Genomic DNA, 27,881 nt, shown 5'->3' with positions numbered 1-27,881 from the left:
TATGTGCCACATAGGTTTTCAAAACCTGAGACCATGTTATTTTGTTAAGCTTACTTTGTAAAACATACATTTATCCAATAAAGATTAATGGTTACAAAGCTATACTGGTTTGTTCATATTTATATTTACCAAGGACATTATCATTTGGAGACAATAACAATATGTTTGTTATTTTTAATAAGCACTTGTTTTGCTACTGAATGGGAGAAAGCCAGCATTAAGGATTAAAATATATTTACATTATACATGTGTGCATGTATATACACATACATACCAAAAAATTAAATCTCCTTTATGTTTCCTTTGGGGACTTACTCTTCCTTTGTGACATGTCCATTTTAAACCATTTTGGACAGAAAGAAGCATTAGAAACTGCACAACATAGGCTAATTTTAAGTTCTTCATTATCTTATTATCTACTGTAATGGCCACAATACCAAAGAAAGTACAGTAATTTCACGACCATAAGGCGCACTGGACTATAAGGCGCACCCCTGGGGAGTCGGCAAAATTCGCAACTTTGTAGATCAGATAAGGTGCACCGGACTATAAGGCGCACATTTTTTTTGCAGCGAGGCTCCGCCCTCAGCTCCCCCCATACGGTTTCTGGCTGAGGCCCTGTCTTCACCCAGCAGCCATGGGCCCCCGGGACTGCCTGGACCCGGGAGCGGGGGTGCCGCGGGCCCCCTAGCCCGCCTCCACCCGGCAGCCATGGACCCCCAGGCCCACCTCCACCCGGCAGGGGCGGTGCCGCTGGCCCCTGGGCCCGCCCCCAGCTGGCTGCCGTGGCACTTCCAGCTCCCCCCACAGCTCACAGCTCACACTTCCGGTTTGGCAAATTTCTGAACTTTGTCCATCAGATAAGGCACACCAGACTATAAGACGCACTTCCGGGTTCAAGGGAAAATTTTAGTCAAAAGGGTGTGCCTTATAGTAGTGAAATTACTGTGATGTTTTTCCATATCTATTTTGTGTTGCTTTCACAAATTTTGTGCAACTTGGCCTGCTAACACAGGAAAGTGACTAAGAATTACCACAAAAGCTTCTTTGATGAACAAAGAGAAGTTCCAAGGTTAAAGCTCAACAGTTTTTAAATATCAAGGTTACTTTCTAGGTTTTGACTGAAATCTGCAAATTAGTGCATGCAATCTCTGCTGATTGAGTTATATGCTGATAAAGCTAACTCACATATATATTTCCTTCAAAAGAAGAAGGAAGATTCTTCCAAATAAGCAGCTGCTGTGAATATGTGTGTGTGTGTGTGTGTGTGTGAGTGTGTGTGTATGTGTGTTCTTCTTTAAAATTAACAAGATTTATATTCAGTAAGTCATGTGGAGTATATGATCTTTTTTCTCAGAAATGTTCATAAGATTAGTCATCTTTCCACTGCTGCTGATAATTGAAAGACTTTTGCTTAGCAGATGCTCAAGACAAAATGTCTTCTGCCAGAGACTTATATCCTCTGTTATAAAATACATGGTATTTTGTAATTTGTGTTACAACTGAAAAGCCTTCTGGAAACTGCAAAGCTGTAATTTGAAGTATGCTCAATGGCTTCTTGTCTTTGCTAAGATGAATCTGTATCTTTCCCCCTCCCTGAGCTCCCAGATTTAACCAAAACTTGGCAAGACTCACAAGTCCCTTCCTGCCATGAGAGCTGTGGTTTGGTAGGTGATATTCGACCTCTGTGGTAGGTGATGGCATCCTGGCAGCTGAAAATGCTTCTCAACACAGAGACAAGTTGAGTTCTGTCCTGTGTGAAACACCACCCCAAATCCTAGTCCTCCCTTCCCTCAGAATTCCAGAGACTGTTGCCCTTGCCTTTGACATCCTTGCAGGGCAGCAACTCTCATCTCTAGCTGTCATGAGCACGAATTGCTGCATTTTGCAAAACAGGGCTGTGTGTGACTCAGGAGATAGTGGGTGCACCACTGTGGCAGGGGTAAAACACAACTTCTGTGCAAGAAAAACATAACTGGAATGAACCCAAACTGGGGGAAAATGTTTCAGGTCTGGGTCCCAGTTTCAAAAGTGGTGTTTAAAGAAAGGAGAAAGAAGTTTAATTAGAACTCTCTGAGAAAAGAAAGACATGGTTTTACTTTCAGAAATTAGTCCATGGCCTGATTGACTGTAGAAGCAGTTTAGACTGATGATAGTTGGCAGTCTCAGCCTCACTGAAAAGCCTGTAACCAACGGGAAGTCTTTAAATAAAGTAATATTTTTCTAAAGAGAGAATAAGGAACAAATTTTACACTCAGATCTTTCATCTTCCCCTCTCTTCCTATGTTGCAACCTGCTGTTTTCTGAAGCAGTTTTTAATAAAAGTGGCTTTGAATTAAAACTTTTTTGACTCCTTCTTAGTTCAGATTATTAAAATTATTTTGTGCTCAGAACAAAAAAAATCACACAAGGACAAAACATGCAGGGAGTCATTGCGTGGTGTGTGAAAAGACAGAGTTCTTAATTTTGATGAATCCATAGCAAACTTTATCTTTTTGCAGTTAGTTCTGCTTCAAGAACCAAAGAAAATCTAACCTGGGTGATTAGTTAGGATTTAAAAATCTGAGGCAACAAAAGGCTGTCATGCTCAGATGCCAGTGAAGAAAGTCACAAACTTTAGAAACTATCCTCATAATTAAAAGAACTTGATAGAAGGTGCACTTCCTAGTTTGACCAGGTTTCCTCTTAGACCAAAGTGCAAGAAGTCCTTTAGCTCTTGGGCAAAACCACACAGCTTTAGAAAGAACTAGCACATCTGCAGCCCCCCATTAATTTTCAGTCTTCTGCCACTGGACTGCAGACAGACATTGACATGGAAACTTAAGGATGGCAGTTGGAGAGGCTCAATTTTGTGCATCTGCATTTGGAATGGAGCAAGCTATCCTCCACAGAGACATTCACAGAATAATAAAATCCAAGTGGGGCAAAGTTTTTTTAAACAAAGAGACCCCTTGTATTAATTGGTGAAAAATTGCACAAATGAGGGCTATTCTCCTGCTTTTCTGGAAACAGTCCATCAGACATTGATAAAAAATTCCATAAAATGCAGTGTTTTAAAAGAATCACATTGCTGTAACACCAAAAGTGGAAACATCCATGTTCAAGTTATCTTTGACATCTCAGTTTCTGTTTCCTGTGAATGTACCTCATGGTGTGTTCCTCCCATCATCTAGTCACATGCTACCTCTTGGCCTGGTGCAGCAGAAAGTCTAAGATGCTTCCTGAATAAAGACTTACCCATATACTGGAATGTAACAGGAAGAAATGAATATATCTAACATCTTCATTCAGTAACTCCATCCAAATGTGAGGTTAACAAAGTGACTTTACTGTAGAAAATAGTGCACACTAATATATAAGAAAGATCAACAAAATTAAATTAACTGCAACTACCTTAATTTTAGAATAGTTTGTAATAGTTTTGGAGTTCTTTTCAATCCTGGCAGCCTTTGACAGAAAAACACTCCAGGCTCTTACAGCATAGTAAAGATGATGAAAGTCAAGCAAGTTTGCAAAGACTAGAATTTCAGGCCAGGAAATTGGAATTCAGAGATTGTGCCATTCTGCCATGTGCAAGTCCTGGTCCTGCAGCTGGAAGTGCAGGATGGAATTTGATTTTTCTCCTGTTCATTTTTTGACTAAAAAATAGTAGAAGCAAGGCTGTTTTAAGGAAAATTTTTCAGAACTGCATCACTTCAGATCAACATTTTCTTTCCTCCAAGACTACATGCTCTCCAGAATGCTTGTTTTGTCAAATCATTAAAGACTCACAAAATAAATAACACGTATTAGGTATGCCATAAGACACACAGTAAACAGCTTATGGGCAAGATGATAGAAACAGTTCATAAAAATAAAGGTTTCTCAATCCATCCCCCTAGCAAAGCAGGAGAAATTTTCTCTAGTGAATGTGGCAGACAACACTGTCTGGCGGGAATGGCTCGCTGGAGGTAAGCTTAGGGCAGAGTGGATAAACAGTAGCTCATGTGGTGTCCACCTTAAGCTCAGTATTCAGGCAAATAAAATGTGGAAATAATCCCATTTTGGAGTTTCCAGTCTTTACAATAGTGGTTAATAATAAACTCACAGAAAAGTATTTATTTTCTCCTGATTATTAAAAATAAAGATTATCTACATAAAGTTTCTTGCTATTCTCTTCATCTAAATCATGGAAGCACAGCAATACCATATGCTCTCAGACCTCAAAGGAAAGAAAAATATTTTGCTTCAGGTACAAGGGTTGAGGTCCAAAGTACAGAAACCATGGTCACAGGCATCAGTAACTTGTTTTCCTACTCACCAGAGTATCAGGGGCCAAATTTCTGACAATGTGAAAGCTAAAAGCAAAGCATGTTCAGTACAGCTGGGATAGATCACCCCCTCAATGACTGACTGGGCTAAAAAAATTTGCAAACTGTAGTTTTTCAAGAATAAGTCTATTTTAGTGAACAGGGCAGCATATACAATTATTTTCTGTGGATGAGACAGAGCTTTTATTTCTAAATCTACAATTCATGATCTCAGACAGACATAGATTTTTAAGTAGTATGAATTCGCAGCTGCTTTAAAGGGTAAAATGATCTCAGGATAGATTTTTTGCTGCTGAGTGGTAGGACATACACTTGGGAGAGCAGCAGTGTGCAATTCCATATTCACACAGAAGCACAGAAACACAGAAAGGCAAAATGATGCTCCAAGCTGATTAATCTATTGAAATGGCAGAGATTAGAGTACTGGATTTGGAAAGAACATTATACAAGGGACAGCGTGTCTGTCACAACAGACAAGATATGAGGTTAGAAATGTGGAGTATCACCCACACCATCTTTGTGGATATCGGGAAGTGTTATGAATGGAGCAGAGCTTCTATTCAGGCAAAGCATAAATGCAAACTTTGGGATAAAGCAACCGTATTTGAAAGCTTTGACAAGCTTGGGACACAGAACTACCATCACAAATTCCAAGAGAATTTCTAATGTTCTTAGTTTCAGTTTAATGAAGACATCTTTCAATTTACTAGAGAAATTTCACCTGATACTTATATTTTCAGGCAATGATCATTACCAAGATTTCAAATATTATAACAAATATACAGTAAATTCATGAATACAAGCCGCACTGAGTATAAGCCGCATCTCTGGGTGTTGGCAAATATTTCGTTTTTTGTCCATAAATAAGCCGCACCCGAGTATAAGCCGCTCTGTCGTTCACAGCGAGGACCCGCGTGCAACAAAGTTGCCAAATGGTAACAGAAAGGCGGCAGGGCGGGGTTTACTGGCTCAGCTAAGGCTGTGCAGGCTCAGCCCGCTAGGGGCTGCTGACAGGGCCAGGTAGCCCAGCTCAGCGCTGCCGCTCGGCGGGGCCACTGGGGGCCAGCCGCCGCTGCCACTGGGCTCGGTCACCACGGCCCGGCGCTGCCCCGTGGTGGCAGGCAGGGATGGAGCCCCCCTCGCTCCCGTGGTGGCGGTGGTGGGCGGGGACGGAGCCCCCCGCCGCCTCCCCGAGTCGCGGCAGTGGCGGCCCGGGTCCCTCGCCACCTCCCAGAGCCACGGCAATGGCGGCGTGGGGCCCCCCCGTCTCTGCCCCGGGCTGCGGTAGAAGAGGGAAGGAAAGAACTCTCCCTCCTCTCTCCCCGCCCCCCGTGCTGCCTGCAGGCAGCCAGGCTCTCCACCTGCGGTGCAACAGAGTAACAGTTTGTAACAATCGCAAAATGCCGACTTTGCAGCAGCTTGGCTCGGCACTCTGGCTGGCACTTCTGAGGTTGTAAATGTCAGAAAATTATTCACATATTAGCCGCTCCTGTTTATTAGCCGCATTTCCGGTTTAGGAGCAAAATCTTAGTCAAATTGGTGCGGCTTGTATTCGTGAAATTACTGTAATTTTTGCTTTTATACAAACTGTACAGATATCAGTATCTGTTTAGATACTGTTTAAAATGGACTAAATTTTAAACAATATACATGTGAAAGAGGAGAATCCAGAGTTTGTATACAGCTGTAACTTCACATTGCTGCCTTAGGACTAAAATGTATGGACAATTGTAGCCAACAAATCTGGGACCAAATTAAAAAGTCTGCATGCAGTCTATATTGCAGAAGTGCCTGCACCTCTGCAAGAAATTTTGATATAGCTCAGAGTAAAGACAATTTCAGTCTTTTAACACTGACTGTGAAATACTCATTTACCAGGATGACATAGATAGCAACTCACTGATGTAATACAATAAAGCACACAAAAGCACTCTGACACAGTGTGGATTCAATCCCAAAGCAACTCCTTTCCTATACCCATTACCTCTGCAATGATGAATTCATACTGTTTGCTGCTGCTTATTAATGAGAAATATTAAATGGCATCTCCTAGATGGAGATCACACTGTTTTTACTGCAAGCCAATGGTAGAGAAGGTATCCTTGTTTTTAACATGTATTATCTGCTGGCCAACTTATTGCTTCAGGAGAGTTTGCTGGACTCAAACCATTGGCCTTCATCTCATGGTTAATTAGAATATCCGTTTCTCTCTCATGCCTGTTTACTTTTTGGTTTGGTAAAATCCAGTTTTTCCAACTGTAATTAATGCTTATAAAATACTGCCCTCACCTCCCTGAAACTGAAATAACTTAATAGGGCTCTGACTTAAATGCTTCTGCCACAGATTACCCACTGTAATTCTGGACAACAACTAAGCAGCAGGTGCAAAGGACCGCTCTCTTAAACCATAGCAAAATCCAGAAATTATCCAGTGTGTCATTATGGTGTTATTTAGATGGAGTAAACTAAAGAGCATCAGGTGTAATCAAAGGTGACACAACAGAAATTGCCTGTTCGTATTCAACACAAACTCCAAGACCTGAAGGTGTGAGGGGACAAATGAAACTGAAAATTAGTCAGAGAAACACAGTGTTACAGTAGCATCATAATGTCTGTGAAAACAAACCCTTATATGGAATAGTGTCTCTAAGGGAGATGGATAACCAGCAAAACTAGCCAGCTTCATTTCAACAAAAATACAAATACTTTTCTCCTGGCCATTTGTTGTGGGTGGCACCATAATAGTGGACATAATCAGTGCCTGCATTACAGGACCTGGCATCTGCACAGAAAATGAAGGGTATTCTGTTCATTCATTCATTCACCAGACCTGTTAGTGGTGAATGAGAAAAAATTCTGCATTCATAATAACAGCCTTTACATCTTACATCTTTGTAGTCCAACCATTTGAAGAAATGTATAAAATGAGCATGAGATTGATATTAAAGACTTCTTCACTCTGTCTGCTTCCCAGTAACTTCTAATACTGGGAGTAGGGCGTAAGCTGGAAAAGCTGTGTCAATACAATGCCAAAGGTTTCATTACCCTTTCTGGATTTACGTCTGTTCCTGTAAGCAGCTGATGCTGCAAGAACAGGGCCAGACAGCCCTCTCTAAACAAACATCTGGTGAAAAGAAACCCCAGGTTTTAATCACGTGTCCTGCTAATATCCCAGCGCGGTACCTGGGGGTCTTGGCTGTGTGGGTTTTGGCCAAGCCAGGTGCCCCGGGCACGGCTGGAGTCCCAGGCCGAGAACCGCTGACCCTTTTCCTAGCAACGGGCCAGGGGACCGGCTGGAGCCGACAACGCTCAGCCTCAGACTTTAAACGCTGGAGATGACGATGTTGGAGGTCTTTTCCATCCTGAAGGGTTCTGTGATTCTGTGAGATTCCCGCTGCTATAGGGGTGCAAAAGCCCACGGTTTCTTTTGTTTGGGGTCCCTACACGGAGGCAGCACACAGCTCCGGGTTTTTTTGTTGTTTGGTTATTGCATCACGATTAAGTTATTTTAAGGATTTGGTCATCTGAGCCTCTGCTATAGGAGAGCTGGTGTGACTGTGAGGGGCTGCGCAGCTGCCAAGGGGCTTCGGTCCCAAGTGGTGCGAGCCGGAGGGCCAGGGCGGCTGGCTCCTGGATGGTCGGGCAGGGAAGTTCCCCCAAGAGCAGCTGCGTGCCCAGCCCAGCAGCAGGAGAACGCCCCCTCCTCACTGCGAGCCGCAGGCCCTCACGGGCTCGGGATGAAGCAGCACCGGGAGAAGCGGGGCTGGTGGCCCCGGGCGAGGGGCGGCAGCTGCCGGCCCCCTGCCCCCGGCGCCGCGCGAGGGCGGGCGGGGCGGCCTCAGGGCCGCCTCCGTGATCAAGGTCTAGGCGCTCGCCAGCGGCGGCGGCGGCGATGGCGCTGAGCGGGGTGCGAGTGCTGGAGCTCGCAGGGCTGGCGCCCGCGCCGCTCTGCGGGATGATCCTTGCCGACTTCGGGGCGCAAGTGGTGCGAGTCGATCGCCTGTCCCAGTCCGCCGTAACCTCTGCGGCAGACGTACAGGCCCGCGGCAAACGCTCCTTGGCGCTCGACCTGAAGCGGCAGCAGGGCGCCGCGGTGCTGAGGCGGCTGTGCCGCGGGGCGGACGTGCTCATCGAGCCCTTCCGCCACGGTGAGGGGCCGCGGCCGCCGGGGAACCGAACCGCGCCGGGGCGGCGCTGAGGCCGCGGCAGCCCGGGCCGGGCCGTGTGGGGCGAGCGGAAGGTTGGAGCTGGGGGCGCGGTGCTGAGCGTGTCCGCCAGGCTGTGGCCTCTGCGATGCTGAATGGGAAGCGGGCAGGGAACAGCTTTAGGGGTGTATTCCTGTGACTGGGCTGGGGCTGTGTGGCGGATTCGTGCAGTGCAGCCTCCATGTGAAACCGCAGGGAACGGCTACCGAGAGCGCTCAGACAGGGCCGTGCCTCTGGCCGGGCGCTGGAGGGTGTCCGAGCCCAGGGGTCACACCGAGCTTGGAGCCCTGGAGGAGCAGGAGGGTGTCCGGGCCCAGGGGTCACACCGAGCTTGGAGCCCTGGAGGAGCAGGAGGGTGTCCGAGCCCAGGGGTCACACCGAGCTTGGAGCCCTGGAGGAGCAGGAGGGTGTCCGAGCCCAGGGGTCACACCGAGCTGGGGGCACCACCTTGTGTGATGTCCAGGCCTGTTGCTGAAGTCCAGCTCACTTCATGGTTCAGGTCAGAGTTTGAGCTCAAAATTCCTTTGAAGGCAACAGATCTGACATTATGGTTACACATTTACAAAGCACATATCCCAGGGATGTGAATATAAGAACATGTGCTAAATAGAGTAGTATGATTCTTTTATACAGGGCTGCTCTGATTCAGGATCAAATCCAGGCTGTGAACTACAAGTCTTCATCTTCAGAGATTATATTTTAATTTTAGGAAGTTGCTTTCCACAAACTACTCACTTCCTGCCAGTCTTAAATTTAGTTCATGGAAACCTTCCTTGTGTTTTTGCAAGTACTTTCCATTTTTAACAGGTTAAAAGTAAGACAAATTTCTCAAATACTCAATTACAGAATTTTTCCAAAGCTGTATTTTAAAGGGAACTTTAAATTCATTTTTTAATTACAGTATGCATATTTACTAATTTACCACATTAAGGGGTGTTTAACACCTGATTTTCAGTAGCAAAATTGATGCAGTTGATAGACTTTTCAGATTGACCTCTGTTTATAAGCTGTGCAAAGGCACTCACCTGATGGTTATGTCAGTCTCCCTCAGTGTTCCTTAAGGATGCTGTTCTTTTAGGAAAAATGCCATCAAGTTTAGGTTGGACAGGGCTCTCTGCACAAATCTATTTGAAGATGTCTGCTCCTAGCAGGGGGCTGGGCTAAGTGGTGTTTACAGGTTCCTTCCAATCCAAACCATTCTGTGATCATGCTTCACTGAGGAACTAGCTGAAATGTTTTGGGGATTTTACAGTTTAGAAATAGGAGACTTTACGAGTTAGACATTGCATATCATGGACAGATCGTGTATCACAAGTAATTCTTCTGCTCTGGGAAATAGGTTTATTCTTGCCTTACAAATGTTTGTTTTACACCCCATAGCTGAGGAAAAAAAAAAGATGTTAAATTCCACTTCTTCCCTGTAGCTGATGTTCTGGTTTTTCCTTATGAAATTTTGTTTTCTTTTGTTTTATGAGCACTTGCTGGGTTTTTGTCTCAGTTGGACATGCAGGCAATTTTGTAACTAGGTATTAGGTTTTAAGGGCCTATAGGTGAAATAGGCAAATCTGTGATCCATCATGAGACTGCTGGAAAACAGTGAGAAGGTGAGGACCCAAGTGGCAGAACATTTTCTTTCACGGCGTGTGTGACTTTACAGCAGTGATTTTGTGGCCCCAAAGGGGTTATTTGTCACCCTGTTTCCACTTGTGCATTTGAAAATCATGCACTTTGCCAAATCTCACTGCTTTCTTCTTGGCTGTCATCACATGCCACTGCCTGGTAATTAATACAATAGAAATGGATGTTAATGAAGTTGGCAGTGGAGTAGCAGCATGGATTAGTTTTGTGAAACAAGCTGGAGTAATAGATTCTGGGGTGGAACAGACATTGAAATTGTGTCATCCCTTCCATTCCAAAATGTATGGCCCTGCAGTGCGAGTATAGATCATAGATAAAAGTCTGACCAAGCTGCACTGAACCTGTAAGAAAGTATAATTTATTTGCAATTCAAGTTCCTTCTCTTAAAACCACTGTTTTAGGACTGCAAGATTAAAATTTTAGCCTTGTTTTCTGTAAATCCATGTTGATTCAGCCTATATGCCACTGATTTCTAAAAGTTCCTTATCCCCTGCATTGAAAAAGAACACATTTACTTGTTTGTGGTTCCTGCAGATCGTCTGTGGAACAGTGCATGGTCCATTCACATCATTGAGTTAAAAAACACAGGAACACGAGGTACTGAGAAATGGTGAGGAAAGTATATTCCAGTGAAATTTCAAGTGATTTTAATACAGAAAATGTGAGACTTTTCTCTCTCTCATTTTTCCTTGTTTTACAAGCCTTTCTCTCTCATGTAGTGGTGCATGATTTTCTCTCAGTCTTTTGGAGAAATAAAACAGGAAAAAAGGCTGGGGAAAAAAAGACCCCTAATACCTAATTTCCATTTGATCTGTATTAAAAATTTGTGCACTATGTTGGTAATTTATAATGTTCATGTTGTAACATGGACACTGAAGTAGAAATGTGCTACTTCACTAAGTGCCATTGAGTTCTACTATTGTCTAATCTTAACTTTGAGCCATTATGTTTTGAGCATTGCTAAATGTGAATTGGAATTCCTTGCTTATGTCTTTTTAAGGTGTCATGGAAAGACTTGGGCTTGGCCCAGAGGTCCTTCTACAGGAGAATCCCAGACTCATCTATGCTAGACTTACTGGGTTTGGCCAGACCGGAAAATACGCCCAGTCTGCAGGTCATGACATCAATTACTTGGCTTTATCAGGTAGGCTGTAAAATTTCCTGTTAAATAAACTTTCTTTCCTCCCTTTGATCAAGACTCAAGAACTTGTTGAAAGCAGATGGCTCAACATTTATCTGAGATGCAGTCTGATGAAACAGCTGAAGTGTCTGTCAATGAAGTGGGACTTTCCTTTCACTGTGCTTTCCCTGATGCTTGCAGTCAGCTCTGGCACTTCTTAGCCCCTCTGTAAACTTCCTCACAAGTCAAAAACTGGTTAGAAGAAAGGAGGATGTTTTCTGCCAGGTTATTAAGGTGAAGCGGTTAATTGAGGGATCCTACCACTGGTCAGCACAAGAGGCAGCATGTACTGGATAGGCTGTTTGTTTTGCCAGCAGCAGTGAGCTGTTACAGGCTGGATCAGCATGACTTCCCTGGCTGTACATTCTTTTCCTTCCTTCTTGCTGTTCTATCTAGATAAAGTATCCAAATATTTATCTGAAGAGAGGATTGAATATTATCTTCAGACCCTTCTCCTAGTAAGTCTGTATACTTAAAATGCTGAAAGGACTGCAGATTATTTTATGTGCTTGTGAGCAGATTTTTTTTGAGCAAAGAAAAAGTAGGCAGCACAAAACAGTTGAACTCTTGTGCTTTTCTGCTTGTAAATATGTCTCCACTGAAAACAACTAAAATAAAGCAGGCTTCAAATAAAGTGGAAATGCTACATTTCATTAAGGTGTTGTGGACATTATGCTGGGATTAAGTGGTGTGATTTTACAAGTATGCAGTAACAAACAGAAACAAAATTATGCACCTCTGGTGCTGTCCATCCATGCATGCCTCTGCCTCCTGCTCTTCACACTGCTTCTGTCAGTGATGCTTCTCTGAGCCTGTGAAGGAGGAGAGAAAGTGGCCCAAAAGTTCTTGGCTTCCCACTGGATAAAGTAATTATTTTAGCCCCAAGAAAGGGACAGAGCAGGGACAATGCAAACCTGGTGATCTGGTATCACCTACTATGATGAGTCATAGTGTTGTGGAATTAAATTTCTTTAGGGACGGATTCAGTCTTCCCTCACGGAAAATTTAGAGAGTAGAAAAGATTAAAGAAAAGATGCCTCATTTGAGACACTTTTGACTTCATGTCAGGATGATTTCGAAATATTAGGGTATTTTTTTTCTGTTACCGGTGGAGGGAAGGAGTTAGTACAGAAACAGCATGGTACATCTCTACCTTAGTTTGTATTACTTTCTGGTTTACAAATAGAGTGATTTTTTTTTTCTGGAGCTGATTTAATCAGTAGTATTTTGGTTAGAGATATCTTCCTAAAATAATTTTGCTTGGAATTTCACAGATCAGGTTTATCTGCCTATTAAAAAGAACTAGAGCAAGGTGTTTGATAGGTGTCTTTCCTCAAAATGAGATCTCATATTACGAGTATTTTCCTGATGAACTTTGGCTTCCTATAACTAAAAACCAGTTTGTGTTAGGAATTCTTAAGAAGTAAAATAACTCACTCTTAAGTCAATATATTAATTCTCTTGTGCCTGTGACAACTTTTGGGCTGTTAAAAGAAAGGTTTTAGGCAGCCCCGAGGGTTTTGGTCCTGCACTACAGGATTTGGAAATTTTTTATACTGTGCACTCTGTTGCTTCCCGTAGGAAGAGCATTAGACCATTGCTTAACTAAACAGTGCCTCAGAACCATGCGATTCTCAGGAAGTTCTGACCGTGCATTATGTGAGTCTCAACCTCAGGCCACAGGAGACATAGGAGAGGGCTGATCACACTGCAGTTTCTTGCTTGCCCAAAGGGAATCGCTGTGAAGCAGCTACAAAGAGTAAGGTCACAGTAAAGAGTTTGTTCAGCATGGCAGAGAAATGCTAACAAATTCAAAGCTCCAACTGAAGTAAACTGGCTTAGCCTTTGCTCTAATTCCTTTCTTTTCTGCATAATCGGTGGCATAAACATAGGTTCCCTGCATTTACATTGCATGCAATCAGAGATAGCCTTCCTGTGCTAGTCACTTGTTCTTATATGCAACCTTTTTTTTCATAAAGATAGATGGAGATGGAGGATAGGTCTGAAGCACAGTTTTCAGTGTGAGGTCTTTTGTTATGGTTATTAGTTCATTTGCTATGAGCACGTAAGACTACATATCTGCATTTTTAGTTAAAAATGTTCAAAGAGCAGTTTATCAAAGTGGCTTTGAGACATATTCGTAATGCCTCTTATGGACAAGATTCAGTGCATGTACAAAGTATTAATACAGAATTACTGCACACAGAGTTGGGTTTTTCAAATAAAATTTTGCCCCTGTATAATCAAAATATCAGCATTTATCTGTGAGAGTTTTGTTAATGTCTTTACTTAATTACATCTTCACCAATGTGATTTCATATATTTTTACTCTTTTGTGAATTAAGGAGTCAGCCAAGCAGAAGTGGAAAACATTAGAAGATTGCTGTATGCCTTATTTATTTGCATAGATTGAAAAGAATGAAACTTTAATGGTAGAAATGGATGTTTATATTTAATTTTATGCTTATCCTTGCTTTGTTTTCTCTTTTGGCAGGTGTGCTGTCAAAGCTGGGTAGAAAGAATGAAAATCCTTATGCACCTGTAAACCTTCTGGCTGATTTTGCTGGTGGAGGTGTCATGTGTGCACTGGGCATTGTTACAGCCCTCTTTGAACGTTCCAGATCTGGCAGAGGGCAGGTCATTGATGCGAGTATGGTAAGCTTGTTCTCAAGGAACTTGGAGTTTCTTAGGCTTGCTTAAGTGTTCTCCTGCTCTAAATCTGGGAAAGGGAGGAGATTGTAAGGTTTAGAATTGAGAATTGGGGAAAGGAAAAGTAAGTGACCTCATAAAATGGCTGTTCCTTCACATGCAAGCAATTTTCATGAATCACTGCTGCCATAGCATCCTTATGACATGGAACACATACTACAGTCTCCACTCTCCCTACTTTTGCCTGTCTGCCTTCTTCACAAAGTATTAGCTGTATATATTTGAAGAATAAGTGTGGTGTATGGAGATAGGGTGTATAATAAACAGTTGGCTTATTGGATAATGGCAAAAATGACAATACTGTTGGAATAAAAATCGCATTACCTTTATTCAAGATGCATCTTCTTATAAATTTGTGACAGGTCATATCTTATTTATCTTATCTTATTGGGAAAGTTACACTGCCCATGAATCATTGCCAAGGAGAAAACTTTGAACACTTTGTGAATGTGCTGTAAAATAAATGAAAGGCTAGATTGACTTAATGATAAATACTATGGACTTTTTTCCGCTGTAAGGCTACCCACTTACACACGGAGGAGAAATACTTATTTGCATTTATCCTTGAAACTTATGTTACCTGCGAGTGTTGTTTCTTTCTTGTTCTCCCATATTTCTTTTTACTGAATGTTGCAGTTAAAATTTGACCTCCCTTTGAGGCATTGTACAGTGAAGACTAAGGTTTTGCCTTAAATATAAATTGAAAAAAAAAATTGCATTAATTGAAACAAATCCCTTTGTTGAAGTGGTCTTGCAGAGAGTAGAACAGCAAAAGATGTTGGACTTCAATAAGTTTTTGACAAATTCACATGATATTCTTAGAAACAGTCCATGGCATTATGGTCTAGATGAAAATTTTATGGGAGCAGTGCCAAACAGGACTAATGTTTTTACTGCAACAAAAGATTTTAGTAGTTAATGATCAAAATTAAAAACTTAACAAGTGGAGTTCTGTAGATGTTTGTTGGGGTTTTTTTCCTGTGTTTTTTCCTATAAGCTGAATGATGGATGAGCAATTGTGTTTAGTAAATGTACAGATGATACACCTATGTGAAGGACTGCAAGTATGTTGGACTTGGATTAGAATTGAAAATGACCTTTTCAGACTGGAGACTTGAAAAAACTGGCTGCCATTCATGGACATCGCTGCTCTGTAGGCAGAAACAATTTCCTGCACAAATGCAGTGAGAGAACAATTGGCTGAAGTACAATCCTGGGGGTTTGTAGTAGTCACAAGCTGAACATGAGTCAACAATATCATGCTGTTACAAAACACATACATACTGTATTGGAAGGTATAAACAGGAAGTAGAGCCAGCAACGTTTCTGAAGCAATTATTCTAACTTACTAAATCAGGAAAATAATGTTTCAGATGTTGACCGTCATCTTTCAACAAGTAGCACAACAAAAATTATGACTCTAAAAACATGAACTAAAAGAAGAATTGAAGAAGATTGTGTATTAGTGAAAGAAAAACTGTGGAGAATTGTGGCAAGTCTTCAAATATTGAAAAATATATTTCTTGTAGTTTGTAGTACTACCAAATTTTCCTTATCATACTTCAGAGGATTAAATTAATTTGTTAGAAGAAGAATCAGTTAAGTCTTCTAATGTTCTACTGAAATTTGTAGCTCATTTGGAGTCGAATGTGTGGTGGAGGTGTTTTAAGCCCCTAAAAATTGTCTCTTTCAGTTTTTTCTTATGTCATCATAATTGTGGAATTTACAGTTCCCTGCTGATGTGCCTGGTGACCTGTGAAATGGATGGAGTATTGTCCAGTATCACAGGATGTACTTTATCTGGCATTTGGTCATAGTCCTTATTTCTTGAACAGACTTTCAGTGACAGAGTTGATGAAAATCGTACATGCATCATCAGTAGTAAAGACTTCCGTAAATTGACTGGTGGATGAGCCTGTTTTTACACCTAAGTGTTTTTTTTCTGGAAGAAACTATTTTAAAAATCACAGCACTGCAGCATTTCAGCTGTTTTGTTTTAACACTGTTTTGTGTTTAGGAGACTCTTTACTTAAGCTGTTGTACAGTTTAGGTAGTACGAATATGTTAATGACTCAGACACATGGTAGAATTTTCTACAGTAGAAATTGCACTGTTTGAAATGTAGACATTGGGTCCTGCATTTAATCTGTCTCAGCAGAATCAAGTGCCTAGTCTGAATTGGTTCCTGCTGGTTTCTGTCTCTTCTCATTGACTCTGTAGGGATCATGGCTATCTTACAGGAAGCCAGATAGCTGCCATGTGGAGTGGACACTGCAATGTGACACAGTAGGCACAATTGTACCTCTTCATTCTTTCACCACACTAGAAGAGAGCCATGTGAGTCAGGGGCACAGTTTGAGTTCACTAGAGTTTCAGCCACAGAACCTTCTGCTGATGGTAGGCATCTGACTGAGCATAACTCACTCTTTGTGAAAAGACAGCCACAGGAAAGCACGCTGGCAGTGATTGCTTGCATAATAGTCTCATGGCAGGAGCATTTAGCAGTCCAGCAGAAAACTGAGGTTCCAGGTTTTTCGCAGCCTGGAGGTACTCAAAACCAAAACTCCCACATCCTAGAAGCCTTCATCAGTCACGAGGATAGTTAGGTTGGTGTGGATTAATTCCCACTTTTGTTTGAGCTGTTCTCAGTCTGTGGAAAGAAGAACAGGCAGCTTGCGGAGCAGACAAGTCACCCATTGGAGTGATGCCTCTGGATTCTTGTGCCTGCTTTGGAGTCTGCAGATGTTCTTAACATGAGGGACACATGAAACACATAACTGTTACTGCAATTAACCATTAACAATTAATCATTTTGCAATTAGACTTAAGTGGAGTCTCTCTGTGTTACCCTTTTTATGTTGTAAAAGAAGGTGACCACATTAGTGAGTGTGTGGTGTAATTTTTACATGCCTTTGGACATCTGGTGCAGTTATTAAGACACTTCTTTTACTTGTCTCAAAATTGCAATGGGCCTCAGGCGGAACCTAGCTGAGACAGGGATTTCTAAAGTCCCTATACAAGTCAAAAACAGTTGTACTGTTTTAAGTGTTTCCACGGTAAGTAGCACATAGGTATTGTACAGGTGCTGACTAAGAGTTTTGTCAGCACCGAAATCTAATTTTCAGTTAGGACTTATTCTTATATTTTCGCATTCTTTTATTATCCTTAATTGCAGTGGTTTTTGTGTAATATTACTTTTTGTTAATATGAGCAGTGCAGGATCAGATCATTAGTAAAACAAATGTTATTTTAACATCCTTGCAATATTTTTTCAGACATGTAGACAAAGGTATGCAGTATTTTCTCATATGAAAGTACTTTAATTGACTAACAGGTGACAGTGAGGATAGAAATATTCCTGTCCTTGAAGCAGTGCTAGAGAAGAGCCCAAGTAACACATTAAATGAAGAAGCCCTCTTGACTGCATACTTCAGCAATTTACATATTTTAAATTTTTGCATAGAAGGGTGTAAGCTAATAGATCTTTCTACAATGAAAATTTAGTAGCCTTGGTTTTTTGGTACAGTATCCATGCTTAGATCTATAGACAATATTAAGTTAGTTTCATGCAGCTGAAAATGCATGAATCAAGTGATACTCAGAATAATACAGCTCAGGTTTTAATCTGTTCTACTGGAATGTTTCTGGCCATACACTATTAACTGGCTTATCTTTGCTTACAGTACTTTCAATAAAATTGAAAGAAAATTAATTGTGCTGCTGAGCAGAACTATAGGATATGATTTGTCTTAAAAGACTGGCACAACCTTGGTAATTGTTGAAAGGTTGAACAAACTGAACTTTCAAGTAGGTGTGCTCCACACAGACAAAATTTTGAGGAGCGATTTGTAATGGGATTACTCATGTTTTCTACTTCTGTATTCATCAGACTCTTGTCTGTGTAGAGATTACTTTGCTCTCTCTCTGTGTCTGCCAGTGATGACAGTGCGAGAATAGTTTCTGTTTTAATTTAGTGTTGGAGATTTTATTTGATTTCCTTCAAATTTTCTTCTAAAAATAGCAGTCTTCCTATAATCAGTATATTTAAAGGAGATAAAAATTTGGTATTTATGGGTCTGGTACTGGTTTTCCAGAGGTTTAGAAGGTGTTGATAACTGTCAGATGCTTAATGTTGTGTAGAGTCAAGAAGCTTGTCCTGTCACTTGAAGTTACTCACTCATTGTGAACATCTAATGACTCTAAACTTGCTAAATGAGGAAGCTTTGTGCATTATCCATCTGAAGCTGCCTTACTACATTTATGCTCTTTCTTATTCCCCACTTCTAGATGATTTCACATATGCAGTGTAAACAGTAATTGAAAATTTTAAGAAATTAAACTGCTTACCAGAGATCCTCTCATTAAAAATCCTAGCAAAGGGCAGAAGTGGTGGTAGCTCTTTGTTGTTTTGTTTTATACAGAATTTAGGTAACATGAAAACTAATTTACTGGAGCTTTTATTTTATTTTCTCTAAATCTTCAAGGTAGAAGGAGTAGCATACCTAAGTTCTTTCCTGTGGAAATCACAAAAAGTGGGACTTTGGAACCAACCTCGAGGCGAAAACCTGCTAGACAGTGGTGCACCTTTTTATGAAGTCTACAGGACCTCTGATGGAAAATTCATGGCTGTTGGTGCCATTGAACCTAAATTTTATAACCAGTTAATAAAAGGTGAGTAGATTGGACCAATTGTTTCATAACAGCAAAGCATGATTGAGTGAATTCTTAAACAGTTGGTTTTGGTTCATGATGCATGGTTCACAGAATCACAGAATCACTGGGTTGGAAGAGACCTTTAAGTCCATGAAATCCAACCCATGCCCTAACACCTCAAGTCATGCCACTGAGTGCCACATCATCTTTTTTTAAGCACATCCAGGTGGCTCCAAAACTTCCCTGGGCATATGATTCCAGTACTTTATCACTCTTCCAGTAACAAATTTATTCCAAAAAAATGGGAAATGTGATTTCTTTGTAAAAGCCAAACACTTGCTGAGGCTAGTTGGGTGGTTGTGTAACAGTTTAACTGACTTTCTAGCCATTAATTTATTTCCTTTTCACCTCCAGCAATTACACTTAAATTACAAGTATTCTTTTGGAGTTATTGTAATAGTAGTCTGTGATGTGACTGAAGTGCTAAACAACTTTTTCTGGAAATCACTTTTTTCCAATGATTGTTACAATTTTAAAAGACCTAATTCTTCAGAACTGCAAATAGGATTTCAGGCAATTTCTATTATTTGTGCTATAATTAAAAATAAAACCTATTTAAATTGTTTCGGAAATAAATATTCACTGGAAGTAGTTTGTAGTATTTCTTGATATAAAAAATCTCTGTGGAAGCAAATTCTTAAGTAATCAATTTCCACCACACAATTTCAGAGTGCTTTTAGTATCTGGCTATGGATATAATATTTATATTTGACTAAGACCCTTTAAATATGACCATAAATCGTGAGATATCTCTTCAAGAAATTAGAATGGGTTAGGCAAAATATTTGACTGTATGAAATTAAAACAAATTTTCAGGTGCATCTTTACTTCTGAACTCGTGTGCTTCAACCCTTTTGTCACGTGGATTCATAGCTTCTTGTTGGTTATATAATTTAATTTTTTTTCTACTGTGCTTCTCTGGTAGATTGTCATGCTTTCCATACAGAATTTAAGAAGGTACAAAAAATTAATGAATTAATTTACAGTAAATTCACGAATACAAGCTGCACTGACTATAAGCCGCATCTCCGGGTGTCAGCAACATTTCATTCTTTGTCCATAAATAAGCCGCACCTGAGTATAAGCCGCTCTGTCGTTTGCAGCGAGGACCCGCATGCAACAAAGTTGCCAAATAGTAACAGAATCGCGGCAGGGCGGGGTTTACTGGCTCGGCTTGGGCTGTGAGGGCTCGGGGCTGCCAACGGGGCCGGGTGGCCCAGCTCGGCGCTGCCGCTCGGCGGGGCCACTCGGGGCCAGCCTCTGCTGCCACTGCGCTCACTCGCCCCGGCCCGGTGCTGCATTGCGGTGGCAGGCGGGGATGGAGCCCTCCGGCACCCGCGGCGTGGTGGCGGCAGGAGGGGAAGGAGCACCCCTGCTCCTGCGGCGGCAGGCGGGGGCAGAGCCTGCCTGCTCCTGCAGCAGCGGTGGCGGCAGGCGGGGGCGGGAGCCCCCTGCTTCCACCCTGGGCCACAGGGATGGCAGCGCGGAGCCCCTGCTTCCCTCCCCTCCCCCGTGCTGCCGGCACGGAGCCTGCCTCCACCTGCTGTGCAACAAAGTAACCAATTTGTAACAATCGCGTAATCCCGGGTTTTACTGCAGGTGCTCGGCTTGGCGCCTCGGCTGCTCTTTCAGGGTTGGAAATTTCAGAAAATTTTTTATATGTTAGCTGCTCCTGAGTGTAAGCCACATTTCTGGGGTGGGAGCAGAATTTTAGTCAAAATGGTGCGCCTTATAATCGTGAAGTTATTTATTCTTTTTTCATTGCATATGAAAATATGAAGGCTATAAGAAGTTTTTTGTTTAATTTTATTTTTGATTAATGTATTCAAGGATTGTCAGCAAAGGATTCCTAAAGTGGAATGAAGCACTGGAACTCAGTGTTTTGTGAACCATGTTTGTCCATACACAGCTCACTTGTGGCCAGTCTTTGCTCAATGAGCGTGTCAGGGCAGTAGTTCCTTATTCTTGCCCAGTCTCTTTCCCAAATATTATTCCTTGAATTGTAGAATTCCTTGAATTGTATCCATGATACAGTTTGTACTGGTTTTGCCTAGGATAGAGCTGAATTTCTTCAGAGTAGCTTGCACAGAGCTGTGATTTGGGTTTGTGCTGTTACACAGGGATGTTTCAGTTACTGGTGAGCAGCTCTGGCACAGCACTGAGGACTTTTTTCCTTCTCACTCCACCAGCGAGAAGGCTGGGGTTGCCCAATAAATGGGAAGGGATCACAGCCAGGACAGCTGACCAGAGGGACATTCTGTACCATAGGACATGCTTCTCGGCAATAAAACTGGAGGGGAGATTGGTGGTGGTCACTGCTCAGGGACAGACTGGGCTTCAGGCAGTTGAGGGTCAGCAATTGTTTTCATCTGCAGCTCTTGTCTTTCTTGTGTTATGGGGTTGGAAGGTGGAGTATGCCTTTGGTGAACAGGAACCCAAAGAGAGAGTTTGTTCTTTACACTTTGGCTTTGTTCTCTTGCAGCCTGTGATGCTCCCCAAGTTCTTGCACAGCTGCAGTTGTGCATGGCAGCTTCTCTTGTAGCTTAAAAAAGTCCATTGTGTGGAATATCTAAATTGGTGCATGCTACTATGTGACATACATGAGGAGGGCTCCTGGAGTGACTCAGGGACATGGTCCAGCATTATATTGGACAGATCAGATGTCAAATTTGGAAATGCCATGTTCTTAGCTGGAAAGGATGGTGCTTTTTGTCTCTAAATGTCCTGAGAATAACTTGTTTGTCAACGCAGTTTGTAAGCAACTTGATCTTGTAAAAGAAACCAGTTGATGATTCGGCATTGATTATTTGCAGTTCTTTTAAGTGTTTTTCTCATCCTATACCCTGAGATTTTATTGCTTGCATAGGAGTTGGAGAACAGAAGTAAATATTAAACTGTATCAAAGTAAAATGCAAGCCCTTGCCCTGGGAGTTAGGTAATTTGGAATTCCAATAAATGTCTTCGGGGAAAATGCTTGTATTAAATACAAAGCAAATGAGAAAAAAATAAGGCTGCATACTCAAATATCCATATGTTTGGCTTAAGTGATCAAACACTGGCCTTCAGTATTCATGGCCCTGCAGTAATTTGTTCTTTGGAGACTAAGTTGAATCACACTTGAGGTGCAGGACGGGGGTGGAATCTGTACTTGTTCTAAGAGCACTAAAGTTCTGCAATGGGGTGTGGTTCTATTTATCATTCATTTTCTCTGTGAACTTCTTCTAGACTGTCCTGCCTTCTTTTATTGATCATTGTTGCAGGGCAAGACTTGGGCCTTTCTCTCTCAGCCAGATTATCTAGAGATAAGCCTCTGGTGGATGAAACCAGTGGCCAGGTGATATAATGTGGTTGTGGATGGGCTCTGTTTTCTTTAGACAGCTCTTCACTGAGGAAAATGCTAAAATTCTGCTTTTCTTTTAGTTGTTTTCTCAGAACTTTAGAACTTAAAGTCAGAACAGCAACTGTGAATTCTGCTTATGTTGGGGCACCCACACTGGACAACTATTTTCATGTTTGAAAGAACTGGTGTATATCCACTTATAAGTAGTCAACAACTGCAATAATTTTTGCATGTTTCAGTCTGTTTCTGCCATATTTAACAAATGCAATATATATGTTGCAGTCTTTGAGAAAATTTTGCTTTTTGCCTTTAATTATATCCTTATTTTTCCTTGTTTACACTGAGTGAGTTTCCTTTGTTTCTTTTGTAAAAGTGTGTTGTTTAAAGTAAATGACCAAACTCAAGATTTTCTCACAGTATTGAATTTAAAGTAACTGGTCTTCTGTTATTGTGTTTGAGGTGTATATCATGATCTGCTCAGATTTTCTCATAGGAAATATTTATTCTTTTCAGTACTTAGGGTTTCAGTCTTTCTGAAGCAATAGTGCACTAAATTAGAACAGCAGAACCTTTGTGTGACTTATGGATTATTTCCTTTCTGGGATACCTATTGCAGAAATTAAATTCAGAATTTAAGCCTTTGAATATTGTAGGGAAGAGAAAGGTGCCTGTGAGAATGGTATTGCTCTTTCACGAATCTGAAGATCTTTGACTTCCGCTGAGTCGTCTGTTCCAGGCAATAACTCTAGCTTTGAAGTGGGTTTAAAATTGTATGTTCCAGCTGAAATTTCCATAATTTCATTTAATAGCTTTTCTCCATATTTCTGGTCAGTTCTGCTGGTGAACAATTTGGTGCTGTTCCAGAAAATATATGCAAAAACCACTTGATGTCTCTCTGTCCGTGTTCAGAGGGTAGATTGTTTTGCCATGCCCATAGAATGAGAGTACAAGAATGTAAGTGTTGCAGATCTTTAAATCTCAGTTGGAGATTTAAAGAATGGAAAACTGAGAAAGGAGTGTGATTTCTGAACCATTTGTCTCTGTTCACAGAATTCTGCTTGGCCAAGGCAGAACTGATTTCCTTTTGGTTTTGGTTCACTTCAGTGTTTCCCTGCTGAGTTCCTGCAGGAGCCCAGTGCTGGAACCTAGTGCAGTTAATGGCATGGTGAGGAAAGTTCTTAAGGAGGCTGCAGAGGAAAACTAAATTTAAGAAAATAGAGCATAGTAGTTTGAGAAGATTGTTGGCTTTGTAGATAGTGCTCAGCAGGAACAATTACATTTATGCTTGCCAGAAATTTATAAATTAAATAAATTTTTAAAGGCTTTATTAAAAACTTAAGCTATGCAAAATAGTTTCGGTGGAGAAGTATTTTGGGCTCACTATTTGCTAGTAACAAACAAGCTGTAGTCTTTTTGCAGGTATTAATTTCATTGCTACAAAAATCAGACAATAAATAGCTAAAGTGCCTTGGCATCTTATAAAAAAATATGATGGAAGAAACATTTGCTACTAATGTTAAGCCTTAATCTTTTGACAGAAAGAGACATAATGTCTTTCAACTGACTTGTGAATTGCTTCTGCAAATTTGTTCTGCTTAGTCTTGCTGCAGCCAGGATACAAGGGGCACGAAGAACTTAGTAAGTGGAGCAGGTTAGAGTAAAGGTTTCATTCTGAGTTATAAGGTGTCAAGTCAGTTACACAAGGTGAGCTTAGTGTCCACTTATACTTCACAGTTTAATGAAAATTCACTACACTCCTTGAATATTCTAAAATTCAATTCCCTCTCACAGAACAAATTTTATTTAGTCAGAAAAAGCACAATGGCATTCACCTTGCAGCTGTTTAGGCCAAAATTAATGTTTCCGATACTAGATTATTTAATTCAGTCATGTTATGACAACATAATTTCAAAATTACTCTGCTATGACCATACATTTTTGAAAAGAAAATTAGCAGGTTAAACCAGGAAATCCCGAACAAAACTCTGCTTTTGAAATAGTATGACTGAAATAATATAAAAAAGTGTTCCAATTTCTGACATACCAAAGCAGCTTCACTGATTTATCTAATGAATTTTGCTGGTTCCTTTCTCTTGAAATCGGTGCCTGATTTTACTAAAGTTTGTCTAAGAATTTCTGTAGAAATAGAGATTTCAGTTTGCTGCGTCAATAAATGATGTGGGTGTATGTGTTAATAAAACTACGGTATTTGAAGAAGATGTAAAGCTACATCATTATAGGGAGACAATTTTTCATTTTTCAAAATTAATTCCAAAGCTGTACCAGAGTAGGTTGACTGGATTTTTCCATTCAAAAAATCCTAGATGAAAATTTGAGAAGAAAAAGTTGTGATTTCTGTATAAGATATTCTGTGTAAAATAAGATACTTTGTTTTTGATTACATTGAGTGAAGTCTGTGCTCCTGTGGTATCCCAGACAATTCTGTGCCATGTAATAGTTTCCTTGTTGAGTCAGTCACTCTTGCTCTGATACTGCTCATGTGCACCACAAATGGTGAGCGTAAGCTGGAAAATGAGAAGCTGTAGTGCTTAAATGCTCTCAGTTCATCCTGTTTAAAGTTGTAGTCTTCAGTCATAAGCAGAAAATGAGCATGTAATATTAAATTCCAGGTTCTGCATATTGTTCCAGTTTGCCAGAGTATGTGCAGTGAGGCTCTGCCAACTTCCCATCTGCCACAATCATCAAAAATAATTGTGTAATGGGATAATGGTAGAGCTCTGCTCATGGTGGACTGGCTGCTAGAAACCAAACCAGAGTTAATAAGAATATGAGTACTGTGAAACAAATTTTCCACTTGACAAGATTTCATGCTTTGAGACAGAAGCTCAGGTAGTGAGTATTTGCTTTCCTTTTTTGGAAGGTAAATTTGTCTCATCTCATAGTTCATTAGTAAACTATACTGTTTGTCTCCAGTGGAAGACTTTGAAAATCAATAATCAAATTAATTTTGAAATACTGCTAGCTTTTATTTGATCATGATATTCAACAAGTGTGAGTCATTTTGAGCTGTTCTCATTTTTAGGATGACATAAATGGTTATAGACACAAGAGTGTAAGTTCAGTGATTTAAGGTGCACATGGCTTGATAAAACCATAGGGACTGATCATTTGTAGTATCATCTATCCTGGTATCCACAGGCATTTCTAAGATGTGAAAATACTTATTTTGTCTTTGTGATGAATTTCTTCTGAGAGTAAACATTCAAGGCTGTGTTCCTGTGTGTGGAGACTGGCAATTTCTGTGTGTTTTCCTTTGAAGAACCGAAGTACAATTTCAAAGCATGTATTCATTTTCAAAACTATGTTTAATAATCTTGTGATCAACGGTGAAATGCTTAAATACTATGTTAAACTGGGGGAGGGGGGTACTTTGGGCCCCAAGAAGTGCATATTGTACAGATTATGAATGAAGAGAAAGAACTTAAGGAGCAGAGGAAAAGGCATTATATCCTTTTCTTCTCCCCTGTGTATTTCAACAGCAGTATGTCTACCCCACTCAGTGGTAAGGAAGCTGCAGAAAGACAAGCTATTTTAGGTGTTTTGATCTTATCTGCAGCTAAAGACAAGAGGAGGCCTGCATAAATTCTGCCTGCAAACAGCACTTTATTACCCAAGCCTGTAACAGTTGTTAGTCTTAATTATCAACTTGATACCAGATAACCAAAGATATAAAAAAGAATGCTCAAAAGTCAATTCCGCAGAGCTCTACATTTTCTTTGCCTGTTACAGGGTACTGTTTTCTAAGAAGCTTGGTTTTTTGTTACTTGTAAAGCATTATGATGATTGTTGTTTTCTAGTATTTCTGATTTCTCAAATTAACTTCTTTCATATCCATGGATTTTGTGAATTTTTCCTGCTGTGTTCATGCTCTTGAATTTCAAAATGGGACTCTTAGAACAGGCTTCAATATATCACTTCTGATTTCTTTTTGGTATCATATACTCTGCATGTACCTCTGTACTATCTCCATTTTGAAAGTGTAGTTCAATTTCTTTTTCTTGTTTTTTACCTCCTTTTTTGAGATAATCTCTACAAGAAGTGATAAAAATTCTTGCATCTCCTTGAAGTAGCAGAATAAAAGAGCAGAGATTGCAGAGAGCAGAATCCGTGAGAACAGAAACATATTGGAAACCAGCAGAGATGTAAGCTCTCCAGTGAAAAGGAATGTGATGCTTAGTTCAGAGATAGACCTAGGACTAGCCTAGTTCAGGAAATTGTCATTATGAAGCCTGTGTGCCCATGCTTTGCTCTGGTGTCTCAGAAGGGATGTGCTTAGTGCATACCTGGGTGGTCCTTAGTGCATACCCTGAGGTGGAAAGCAGGATTATTAAGCAGTTAGTGAGTTAAAGGACTGTGGGAATTGGAACCTGGAAAGTGTGCTGGAGCAGGAGATAATGCTGGAGCCTCTTTGAACAGTGGAGTGAAGAAACCGATCAGTCAGCCTGCAGGCACCTGCAGCTGAGCTGCCACATGCAGACCAAGCTGGGCACATCCATCCACACCATCTTCTCATCTGTGGCTGGGAATAACCCCATCATGTTGAACTTTGGACACTGTAACCTGCTGAATGTCTGGCTCTGGCAGATGTGCTGGCTCCTGAGAGACAAGAGTATTGCTGTAGTCCAGGGCCCATTCAGCAGAGTTCTGTGTTGCTGCTGCCAGGTAGACAATATGATACCTATTATACAAGCTTTTCTCAGGACATTATTACCTCGAGGCAGCTGCTGCTTCTGTGAAGTATTCATACAAATGAATGTTTATTATAGGTGTGTAATAAAAAGGCTGTAGCTGATGCAGTTTAGTCTAATTGCAAGTATCATAGAACATTTTATTCCTCTGCTCCCTGCCCTGCACAGATACCCAAATAAAGTTCAAAGTGACTTTAGTATTGCCTGCAAAATATTATCTTCTTGAGGAATATACTTAGTTGTGGGAAGACTTAGTGAATTATCCAAACTGTACTATAGTTAATCTTCGCTTTTCTCCTTTCAGGTCTTGGGTTAAATATGGATGAACTCCCTGGTCAGATGAGTTTAGGCCACTGGCCTGAAATGAAGAAAAAATTTGCATCCATATTTGCACAGAAGACACAGGCTGAGTGGTGCAGCATATTTGATAGCACTGATGCCTGTGTGACTCCTGTTTTATCCTTCGATGATGCTGCCTCACATCAGCATAACAAAGAAAGAGGCTCTTTTATCACAAATGATCTGGGAGAGATAAGTCCTAGACCTGCTCCTGTTCTGTCAAGGACACCTGCTGTTCCATCATGTAAAAGAGAGCCTTTTATAGGAGAGCACACAGAAGAGATACTTCTAGAATATGGGTTTACTAAGCAAGAGATTGCTAAACTTTGTTCTGATAAAGCAATAGAACTCAAGAATCTAAAAGCTAATTTATAATCTCTGACTATGCATATCAGATAAATTTCAGACTGATACTGTAATCATTTATGCTTTAAAAGTTAACTATATGACAAATAAATGTTTGCATAGTATTGTTTTAAATAATTATTTTTTTTTAATTATTGACATTTTAAATTTAATTTGAAAACAGTGGGACTTAGGTACTTGTGTACCTGGATGACCTGTTGTCTAGAATGATACTATAATTGTGTTCTGAAGATCTACACAGTTTACTTGGTAAGCATCTGTGAACTCTCAAAATATTTGTTTAAATATTGTATCCTTTGATTTGATTATTTTAATGCTTGATTACACCGTTGATTTGTAATATGTGTTGTAATTACCTAAAAACAATTCTGT

The 27,881-nt window shown here is 40.8% G+C and overlaps 1 protein-coding gene across 1 annotated transcript; it reads left to right on the top strand.

Annotated features, from left to right (window-relative positions):
* Positions 1-8,167: 8,167 nt before the first annotated feature.
* Positions 8,168-27,881, top strand: AMACR (alpha-methylacyl-CoA racemase). Its single transcript, XM_033086199.2, has 5 exons — positions 8,168-8,458; positions 11,154-11,297; positions 13,828-13,988; positions 18,527-18,713; positions 27,109-27,881. Exons 1-5 carry the CDS (start codon positions 8,203-8,205, stop codon positions 27,516-27,518), a joined length of 1,158 nt encoding a protein of 385 aa, XP_032942090.1. The 5' UTR covers positions 8,168-8,202; the 3' UTR covers positions 27,519-27,881.

Source organism: Catharus ustulatus, chromosome Z (assembly GCF_009819885.2).
Source record: "Catharus ustulatus isolate bCatUst1 chromosome Z, bCatUst1.pri.v2, whole genome shotgun sequence".
Lineage (NCBI taxonomy): Eukaryota > Metazoa > Chordata > Aves > Passeriformes > Turdidae > Catharus > Catharus ustulatus.
Note: the sequence above shows the minus strand (reverse complement) of the source record. Positions and strands in the feature narration are given on the sequence as shown.

Excerpts from the sequence above, each read along its gene's own strand:
- AMACR (XM_033086199.2), top strand. The coding sequence starts at position 8,203 with ATGGCGCTGAGCGGGGTGCGAGTGCTGGAGCTCGCAGGGCTGGCGCCC. Across the intron at positions 11,298-13,827 it reads CAATTACTTGGCTTTATCAG|GTGTGCTGTCAAAGCTGGGT; the intron begins GTAGGCTGTAAA and ends CTCTTTTGGCAG. Across the intron at positions 18,714-27,108 it reads TTATAACCAGTTAATAAAAG|GTCTTGGGTTAAATATGGAT; the intron begins GTGAGTAGATTG and ends TTCTCCTTTCAG.